A 10,906-nucleotide genomic window follows, 5' to 3' on the forward strand; every position below is an offset into this window, starting at 1 on the left:
CAGAAAAACAACCAATACATAAACGTTTAGTTACTTTTTAACACAAAAAGGCTAAAAAAGGCTCCTCAATTACCTAAATAAAATGTTAATATAAAATGTTGGGGTATAGGCCTTAGCAATGCAAAGTAAAAACATTTTACTACTTTTTTGGTATGAATGTCAAACACTGAGGTTACACCTCTTGAAACCAAGAAGATGATACTGGCTGATCTTAACATCTGCCACCAAAATGGGATTAAAAACCACCAGTATAGATTGACAATAAAACAATAAAACGTCTGTATTATATGATTGATTGGCTATTTTTAACATAAGTTAAAATGAATTATAAAAATGGGATTATAAAAATGGGATTATAAAACAGGTGTTTTACCAGGTGCATACATCATATTAGCTAAAGATATTCTCAAAAATAAAGAGTAAAACCCGGCTTAAATCTTACGTTTTCCTTTAAATTATGGCATTTAGAAAATAATCAAAACATAGGCAGGTAATCAATTTTGCTTGAGTAAGCTTTAATAAATATACACAAATATAATTTGATATGCATGTTATGACTATATCCCAGTATGTGTATTATGTATACAAAGCTTAGGCACCAAACCTGGGGTGGCAGGGTGGACACACCTACTCTAATGTTAACTGCATTAATAAATAAACATTTACAAAAAAAATTAGATTGTTTCATAATAAACCCCTCTAAACAGCCCTGCATTTTTAAAAGTTTGGAGCCTATTAAATGCACACAATCACAAGCCAAACCAAAATATGCACTGACTTTAATTTATAAAACACAGTATAAAGTTTACTAAGTCATGTGTCATTAAAATTTGCATTTGTACAGTAAAGTATTCCACAACTAAAAGTCATGGATAAGTCACTCAAGTTCCCACCCACGAGAATATAAATGACCAAACCAACCATAAGTCATGTCTGCTTATCCACACACTGTAATAGCTTCAGCAACTCGACTGTTGGCGTGAGAGTGGTAACCATAGATAAGTCATAAGAATATAAATGATAAAAAAAACAACCAACAGTCATGTCTGCTAACACTACTATAGACACATTAACCAATCTAAAAACATATAAACAAACCATGTACAATGTAACTATGCATTCGCTTTTCAAAACCTACACCTTTCGCGTTAACTGTGTAACATTGTCCTATCAGTTAAATGTTGTCACTCCTTCGTGCGGTTGCGTATTTATTTTGACACTAAAGACTATACAATCATTGCAACAATAATTTTCCGAGTTTAATATGTTGTACTGGTACTAATAGGCTGCATAATTGGGCCGGGGTATACGTGACTGCAGCAAAGGTATAAAAGTAAATTAAAGATATAAAATGCTTTACGATCATTTCGCTCTGCTAGTCTAAACAAGATTTCATTTCAACTGCGAAAAAATGCTATTAAAACCTTTCTTAACTGTTACTGCATAGTTCCCTTTATGTTGTATTCTAGAATACACACGTCACAATCTACCGGTGACTAAAAATATTCGAATATATTCCCGAAACCCCGATTGTTGCAGCGATTGTTGCACTTCTGCAAGACAATCGCCATATTGTTTGGATAGCTGGTGACGTAGAGATCACGTGACTTAGGCGACATTGGAATATATCTGGGGGCGTTACGCGAATTTAATAATTGCACTAATTACGCACTTTTCTTTAATTAGGGCTCATTTAATTAGAAAGAAACTCCAATTTTGACACCCAATTTAAACTAATATTACGCGAAAGATAAATAAACACCCCAGTTTAAAGCTTAAAAAGTAATTTAATGACAATACACGATTTTTGGCGCAATTTTTATGCAGAATCATTAAAAATGGAGTTTTTTTACAAAAACAGGTGAAGTTTGTTCTAAATTTTCTGTTAAAATAAAGAAATAAAGAGGTCTCGGTGTTGGGTTGTATTTGTTTACAAGCTTTAATGTCTAAAACTACTCATTTGCGTAGGTTTTAGAACCGAAAGGTTAAAATTATACCGTCATAGTTTTGGTAAACAGTACGTAATGTAACGCCTACGTATAATGTATTACTAGTAGTAGGAATGAAACTGCGTGGTGTAGTTGTTATGACGGTAATATATGAAGTACGCACTAAGCCATAATACGTATGTTGCTACAGCGGGGTTTAATGCGAACTGTGTTACCAAGAAACGGTATAACCTGTTCTATTATTACATACAGTACACCACAGATAAAACACTTTGGTTTGCTATGGCTTTTATACAGTATACGTAAAGCGTCAGTAATTTAAAGCCAAGTGCTATTATAGCCTTTATTGCAAATATCTAATGTATAAAAACATCACCAAACACCTCCGACATACGTCATGATCCTAATATATAGTCTAATATAAATTATATGAAGGCCGTTTACGTCACTTATGGCTGTAAAAAGAAGAATTAAGTTCACAGCATTTACGTAGAGACGTTTTGTAGCGTCTATAATGGCCGTTATCTGGAATTTTGGCTGCAGGTTTGTATGTGTATTGTTTAAAATTGATTTAGCTTTACTGTTAAAGCAACAACGTAATTTATTAGTGAGTAATATATATATATATATTAATACAAAGGTACCATAGCGTAAAGTAGAATAATATAACTAAAGAATGAATGAATGTAACTTACTTTATCCTCGCGTGGCCGGAAAACAACAGTCGATATAACACGGGTTTAGCACCTCGTGCCAGCTTACGAATTACCATGTATGTTACTTTGTAAGTGATTATTTTTTTGAGATTTTTTTATGTATGACTGATAATTTGAACAACCCATTAGAGACCACTGGGTTGTAGCAATTGCCGTTAAGTGTCTTGCCCAAGGACACAAATGCCCACAATGGTAGCAGCGTATAAAGCATTGTGTCGGGTATATACATACCAGAGTCCGTATATAATGTTTATATACGGACTCTGATACATACTATATCACTTCACCTTTATTTGAGTATTATAGAATAATTGCAATTCGTCTCTTTGTGTCATTTTTCGGTCATAAAATTCGAACCTAGACCCTTAAATCGGCAACGATGGGTTACCGCTACCTAGTGGATTAAAATTTTAAACCATTCCCATCAGCAGAGAGCGGTATTGAGTAATCGCTGGGTTCTTACAATGATGTGTGCGTGTTGTTTTCAACAGATTGAAGAGCACAGGATACCAGTTTCAATTCCTAGCTACCTCGAAAACAATATTATTCGTTGGGTTTTAGTTTTTTAATGCAAATGGCTTCGAAATATATTTAATAATTACAGCGTGTGACACATTGATTGGACTTATTTTTATAGTTTTAAATGTAAGCGCATGCGTCTTTGGGCGAGACGCTTGGCAGTAATTGCTTCAGCCCAGTGGTCACTGATGGTTTGTCTAACAGTTGTCAGTAATACAGAAAAACAATCACCCACAAAATTGCAAGTCCTAAACGGGCACTAGGTGCATGAAACGGAGCACTCATGTTATTAGGACTGCCGTTTCCCGCCTCGGCGGGAGGAAAAACAAGTCACATTCATTCATTTGTCATCACGACTCTAAAATAGCATTGTTAATTGATTATAACACGTTCAAGAAATATGGGAAGTAGGTACAAACAGTATCCATTCTACACCATAGTACTAAACATCTCATACACTAAAATATTCCAATAATTTCTCTTTTTAAGCGACTATTTTGTTCAACCAAACCAACCACCACAGTCAGACTGCACAATATCCATATTTTTAAATCCATACGACGCAATTTATGGTTATATGTTACATAAACACAATGTTTTAATAGTTCGATTTTCCGTCGTCTATTTTATTTACCACCACTAACCACGTGACAAGCTAAATTGTTTCTGTTATCAGCGCGACCGCAGTTGTGTCATTGACAGAAGCTCATTTATGACGTCACAAGCAGGCCGTTTGTCCCCGCTTCGATTTTCTGACAATGCATTGTTCTTATCGCGTTTGACATTAAACAGAAATCTAAATTTTCTAGAACAGCGTCATTGTGACGAAATAATAGTTTCTATTCGAAAACAAAGACCACGTGACGGAAACTATTCTAGAATCAACAAAACAATGGAGTTCTGGAATTCTAGACAATGGGAATTAAAACGTGAACAAACAGCATAGAAACATCATAAAGTTTTTATATTTATTAAATTTAATTATTAAATTCGTGCTAAAGTGGGGAGCACTTATTCTTATCTATGCAAGTACTCTCTTGGCTCACTGTGACGAATATAAAGGGATAATGACGTACAATTAAATGAAGATACGTCATGATAAAGAGGTCTGTGGCAGAACAGAAGATTCATTGTTAAAAAGAAAGGTTAATTATTACGTAACAACCGAGGAAAACTAAATATTGATAAACCCTGAAGTCTAACCCAGTCGTTCTTAACATTGAAAGACAAACATGGAGATGGCTTAGTGTATTCGTGCTTAGTGTGTGGCGAATCACACGTTAAATTAATGCACATACATATTATTGGGAGGTAAAAAAGATACCGTTAGCACATAATATCCCATATTTCTGATCTTGTTTTTAGGTGGGCGATGACAGTCGTTATAACACGGGTGTTCTGTTTCATACACCTCGTGCCAGCTTACAAGTTACCACGTATGTAACTTATTTATCCTCGCATGGCGACACAACGGCAGTCGTTATATACACGGGTGTTCTGTTTCATACACCTAGTGCCCGCTTACAAGTTAACACTGCATCATATCCCTAGCGTAATGCCTAGTTACATTTCATTTATGCCTAACTACCATTAAAAAAGAAGGAAACAATAAGATTCAGGTATAACGTTTTTTAATAATTGATTTTTACCCCAGACAGACAAACTTAAGCCGTAACCCAAGCTAAAAGTTGTGGTTTAAAAACAACTTCAATTATTCATCAATCACCGCCTAAGGAAACCTATTAACTTGAATATCAGGTGTAACTTAAATCAACATGGTCTCGTGGAACTGGTTAAGGCGAAGATTAAGTTACTTTTAATCCGAGTTAGGCAAAGTAACTTGATAATGTGTTGACGGGAATCAAAAAGTAAAAGCGTGTCTCCAGTTTCGACGCTTTTTAGGCAAATTACTCGATTTTGTTTTTTTTTTTGTAGAAAATAGTAACGTAAAAGCGCATTCTCGTGTTTCGGCGCAAATTCTACGCTTCGGGAACATCTTATTCCGTATGACGGCTTGTGCGTTGACAAGAACTGAAAGTAAAAGCTTATCTCAAGTTTCGACTCATTTTTCGATTTGGGGTGCTAGCTTCTTCTTTACCCTTGATATTTATATAACACCCAAAATTAACCAAAAATAAAGACACTTTGGGGCCTTCTTGGCGAATTATTCTATTTGGCCGGTCCCGGGCCCTGGGGTTTAGAGATATTCATACGTCTTATATCTTATATTTACACTGGTTTTAAACTTTAATTAACATACACACACACGAATAAAGGTATGTAAAATAACGTTATTCTTATTCTTGAATATTCTTGATTGGTATAGTTTATCATGGGGCAAGATGGATCCATTTGCCACCTTACCGCATAACGCACTTTAGCACATACTAATAATATCCCATATTCCCCAAATCGTGCTTTAACAATTAACAACGCTCTTTTATGAGTCATGAGTATATGGGAAACGGGAGATATAAGCGGCGGCCAAACATACGTTGTTTAACATATACGTACGCCGGTTTAACTCTAAAGTAAACTAATGAATCAAAAACGCTGATATACGAAAGACATAATTCCCAAGGCACACACGAATATCAGTTCAAACCGCTGCCATATGAACCTAATACATTGATCTTGGCCTAGTAGGTACGAGAGGTTACTACGTATTAATCAGGATTTTAACACACACTGTGTTAGACCATTTCATCATAAAGTAGGGCGGGGTAAGATAGTTTAAGTTTTTTTTCTATTTTATCATTCCGTTTGGTAGTAAACAAATAATATTTACCGAAATATATAATCGTATCCTTACGACTTTGAAAGAGCGTTGTTAATTGTTAAAACTCGATTTGAAAATACGGAATATTATGTGCTAATGGTATCCATCTTACCCCACAGTATTATATGAAGAAAAATCTCAACAATTTTCCGACCGCTTCAGTGCAGACAAAATTAAAGGAAGGGATCACTCACTCGTTTAAAGCTCGCCCGGCAACCACAAGATTAATCTCCTGCTCACAATTTATCAATGCTTCCCTGGTGGTCCTTCAACAAAAATGGCGGACCAAGAAAAATCTCGAAAAAGGGAATTTTTAGTCGATTCGCCAAGTAATTTTAAGAGACATTTAATAATATAACTTGTGTCGAATGAACTTTACACGCACGTTATTTCGATTGGTCAAAATTGTTTATCGAGGTTTGAACAACCTTTTTCGCGTTGCAATTGTTACGCTGGTATTCTAGAATTTATTAAAATGGCGGTGTGTGACGTAATAAACGGCCTTTTTAATTAAGAAACTTAAAATCTTTGTCGTCGGGCGTTGGAATTTTGTTTTCCTCGCGTTAATTAATAATTAACTACGAGTGTTAATTGCTAATTAAACGAATAACCTTTGCTGGTTTGAACATAAGAGAAAAAATGAGTAATTTGTTTAAAGTTGAATTTAAAAATTTGATGTTATATTTTTTATTCGTAAATTTCGGTTTGTTTTTGGCGGTAAAATGTCAGCTGTCAATCAAAACGCGTCATTGTTTTACGGAAGGTTTAGGTTCTTAAAATATTTGCGGACGGTTGGTGAGTGGGGTTGGTGTATTAATTAACTAGCAGGGCAATATCAATGTTTGTGGAAGCCTTATTCACATTAAGATGTCAATCAAGTGACGACGAGACGGTCGATGGAATTCGGTGATAAATGGATTATACTGGTGTGGTTTGGGGCAATATGGGACAATGTTGGGGCAAGTTGGTACGCGGTTGGGGCAAGATGGTACTGGGTTGGGGTAAGTTGGTACGCGGTCAGGGGAAGACGGTACATAGCTTGGGTAAGATGGCGCATGTTTCATCTTACCCTACAGTGTGTAATATGTTGTGTAAAGAGGTAAGATGGTACAAATGTCTTCTAGAAGATAATTAAACGAATATACGTTTCAAAAATACGGTTGTTTTAAAACGATTCTATTATGACGTTTCAAAAAGCAGCGTGGCGCGAAAACGGCGAAAAAACGGAAAATATGAAACAGAATTAAACCATGATTGTATTTCTTCAATAGAGCGTTATGTACAATATAGTAGTACGGTTCTTTGGGCGGGGACGAAAAAATTGCAGAATTATGACGCACTTGAACACTGCATTACGTCATAAACGTTTTAAAATCGAGAGTATGATGACGTAACAAGAAACAAAGTGAAGACATGAGCGTGCACATAGAGACAAGATAGTTTTAATAGAAATCTTATATACATTGCCTAAATAGGGGAAGATTGAATTAGAGAAAGTATTTTTAAAAAAATTATCAAAAAAAAATATTTTTTTAAGTGCGCTAAGAATTTTTGAAGTTTTTGTACGCGAAATTCACAAGCACTCAAGACGTAAAGGATTTGCGGGTGAAGCAATGCGAGTGAATCAGTGTGAAGATTAATTCACGAAAAACAATTGACACAAAAGCAAAGAAACAGCGAAACTTCAGAAAAAAAAATTGAAAAAAATAGAAAAGTTATCATGGGCCTAAAAACATGATGCAGCATTTATTTTGAAACCTGCGCAGTCATCATTTTATTTGATGACGTATAGTGTCAAGATTTTGTAAAAAAAAAATTCAATTTTGTGTAAATTTTGGAAAACTTGTTTTGTTTTTTTTTTGCGACAAAAATTTGGCAGTTACGTTCAGACAGATGATTGGTGCAGAGGTGTCACGTGTTAATTCACGTGACTAGCAGCTTTCCGGGTACCGTTAACCAATGACGTCACGATTGGATTATTATATCACTTCAGGTTTAACATAGGGGGACCGGTGTGAAGGGTAGCGAGCGTAGGGGTGGTATTGCCGGAAGTGACGATTCTGGGACACTGACGCAGCAGAACCGTTAGAATATAAAGCAGCTAAACTTTCAGAATCAAAACCCTGGTTTTCCGGGAAGGATTCGGCAGGAAGTGACGTATACCTCGCGTTATAATACTTGGGGTCGCCTGTTACATAATTACCAGGGTATTGGCCCGATATGTCTTGTTTCTTCTCGAACACTTCCGGGTTCTCAGGATCAAATCTTCCCATAGGGCTAAAACCACCAGATTCTGGTGATGATCTCATTTCCGGTCCACGGCCGATGCTTCCGGCTGTAGTGTTAGCGCGGGGATTCCCAATTCCCGAGTCTGGGGAAGACCCCACTCCGATAACGGGGTGTGATTCAACGAATGGTGACGTAGTATTTCGTTCTGACGTAGAGGCTGACGTCACGAGGCTGTTGTCCAATAGCGAAGCCGATAGAACGTTGTGGCCGGAGATGGCGCTGTCGTTGGCGGAGGCGAAACTTTGGGTCTGGTAGTCGTATCTTTGCGGGGATTCGGGAACGTTGTTTCCCGCAGAGTGTTGCTTTTCGGTCTCGATGTCGTTCGAGACGCCGCTGTCCGCTGACGAAGTTTTTCGTTGTTTCTGACCTTTTACTTTGCCCTGACCTTTAGGTTTCCGCTTACGAGTTTGGATACTGTCTTTCTTCATTGTTCTTGGTCGAGGAACCTGTTAAAATATCATATCGACCGGTTAAGCGAGCGAATACATTTCTATCTGGAAAGTGTCTTTTTTTATAAAGTATAGCACGCCGTGGACCTAAGATTTGGGCCAAATTTGGACTATATTACCCCAATGTATAAAACTAGCAAATACATTCGACACTTACAAGTTTATTCTATGCCTATAAAAGCTTATAATTACCAAACGTTTCGTAACTTAGTCGTACGTTATCCTAATATTTCACGCTAACGCAAAGTAGCCGGGCCAAAATGTCTCATATATTTACAAAGTATATGTTCGCCATCTTACCCCGTGTAACTTCTGGTAGAGACCACACGCGTTACACACCGGGTTTCCGTCCGGACTTCTACGCCACAATGTTGTAACGGTTGTGCTACAGTTGGAACATACTTGTCGTCTACATGTTGCCTACGGATGAATCATCGATATTATTTACTATGTTGGAATACAAGGTTAGTCATGCTGTGTATATAGAACTATGGGTTCCTTATGTTATATATGGACGGTTTGTTGTGATAGTTGTTTTGGACCTCATGCTTGCTGTCGAGTTATGAAATGGATGTCTTCTTATACACCAAACACACATGGTGTATTCATACACCTCATGCCCACTGTCGAGTTATAACATGGGTGTCTTCTTATACACCAAACACACATGGTGTACTCATACACCTCATGTTCACTGTCGAGTTATAACATGGATGTCTACTTATACACCAAACACACATGGTGTACTCATACACCTCATGTTCACTGTCAAGTTATAACATGGGTGTCTTCTTATATACACCAAACACATTGTGTATTTATACACCTCATGCTCACTGTCGAGTTATAACATGGGTATCTTCTTATACACCAGACACACATGGTGTATTCATACACCTCATGCTCACTGTCGAGTTATAACATGGGTGTCTTCTTATACACTAGACACACATAGTGTATTCATACACCTCATGCTCACTGTCGAGTTATAACATGGGTGTCTTCTTATACACCAGACACACATGGTGTATTCATACACCTCATGCTCACTGTCAAGCTATAACATGGATGTCTTCTTATACACCAAACACACATGGTGTATTCAAACACCTCATGCTCACTGTCAATATTAAACAGTTGTTACATTACGTACCAGTTTTCCTTTAGACTTGACAGGTGCCCGCATATAGCTACCACTCCTACACGCGCCACACGTGCTGCACAGAAAGTGTCCTGAGGCGTCTCGGCGCCACGACGTGGCCGAGATGGCGCCACAGTTCACGCACTCACGTGGTTCACCTGGGAAATAGAAACAACATTAATAATCCTTGTGATTTTTATATTTCAACTTCAAAAGATGTGAAGATAAGAATAAGCTTAATTTTGATTGATTAATATTTAGATCCAAGAACGTCATAAGAAGATCGCGTTTGATATTCCAAGATTAAAGAGATTTTTTTAAGGACATTGGTATATGCATGCAACATCTGCTTTTGATAAAAGATAAAAGTTATTTTCAGCTTTAATACAATTTTTTTTTTTTTTTACAAAAATTGGCGAACGTTGTCCCAAAATTTAAATAATTGTATTGTCTTATAATTTGAACTTGTGTTACGAACATGTTTTAATCTTTGTAAATGGCGCCGAAAATATTTATAAGAAAAAAACGGAAATTGAATATTAATTTAATTTAAACATATTGTAGGATGGGGGAAGATGGGACACCTTTGGCGCATAATATCTGAATATCCTGATCGTGTTTTAAACAATTAACAACAGTCTATAAGAGTCTTGAGGATACGACTTTATATTTCTTTGAATGTTCTTTGTTTACTACCAAATGGGACGAGAAAATAGAGTTAAAGTGTGTCCCAACTTCCCCCATCTTACTATATATTTCTTAATTCGCTAACTAAATGTAAAGTGTATAGCGTTAACTAAATGTATAGAAAACAAAAAGTGCAAAAAACAAAGAATTTTTTACAATGTTCTTGTTTTAAAGATGGCTAAAACACGTGTTACAATTTTAAAAGTATTTTCTTATTTCAAGTATTTAACAATTTAACAAAATAATGTAGTTCAGTGTTCTGTAAATAGTTTTAAAATTTGCTGAGCCCGCGCAGGCTTTTAACGCCAGGTATTCAACAATTCGTTACCGAAGGAGACGTGGTAATTTCATTGTTCCGGTTTGAGTGGATTATACGA

The 10,906-nt window shown here is 36.4% G+C and overlaps 1 protein-coding gene and 1 long non-coding RNA gene across 2 annotated transcripts in view; one reads left to right on the top strand and one right to left on the bottom strand.

The window, feature by feature from the left end:
- The first annotated feature begins 1,255 nt into the window (after positions 1–1,255).
- LOC113475095 lies at positions 1,256–4,287 on the top strand. The gene is made up of 2 exons (XR_003396837.1): positions 1,256–2,492; positions 3,097–4,287. It is a non-coding gene; the product is annotated as an uncharacterized LOC113475095 (long non-coding RNA).
- A 2,919-nt stretch (positions 4,288–7,206) lies between these two features.
- gataa (GATAa protein) overlaps positions 7,207–10,906 on the bottom strand; it is a 10,793-nt gene continuing 7,093 nt past the window's right edge. Inside the window, 3 exon segments of the mRNA NM_001128863.1 lie at positions 7,207–8,698; positions 9,002–9,121; positions 9,855–10,000. Of these exon segments, the coding sequence (NP_001122335.1) occupies positions 7,943–8,698; positions 9,002–9,121; positions 9,855–10,000 (1,022 nt within the window). The 3' untranslated portion in view covers positions 7,207–7,942.

Source organism: Ciona intestinalis, unplaced genomic scaffold (genome assembly GCF_000224145.3).
Source record: "Ciona intestinalis unplaced genomic scaffold, KH HT000101.2, whole genome shotgun sequence".
Taxonomy (NCBI): Eukaryota; Metazoa; Chordata; class Ascidiacea; order Phlebobranchia; family Cionidae; genus Ciona; species Ciona intestinalis.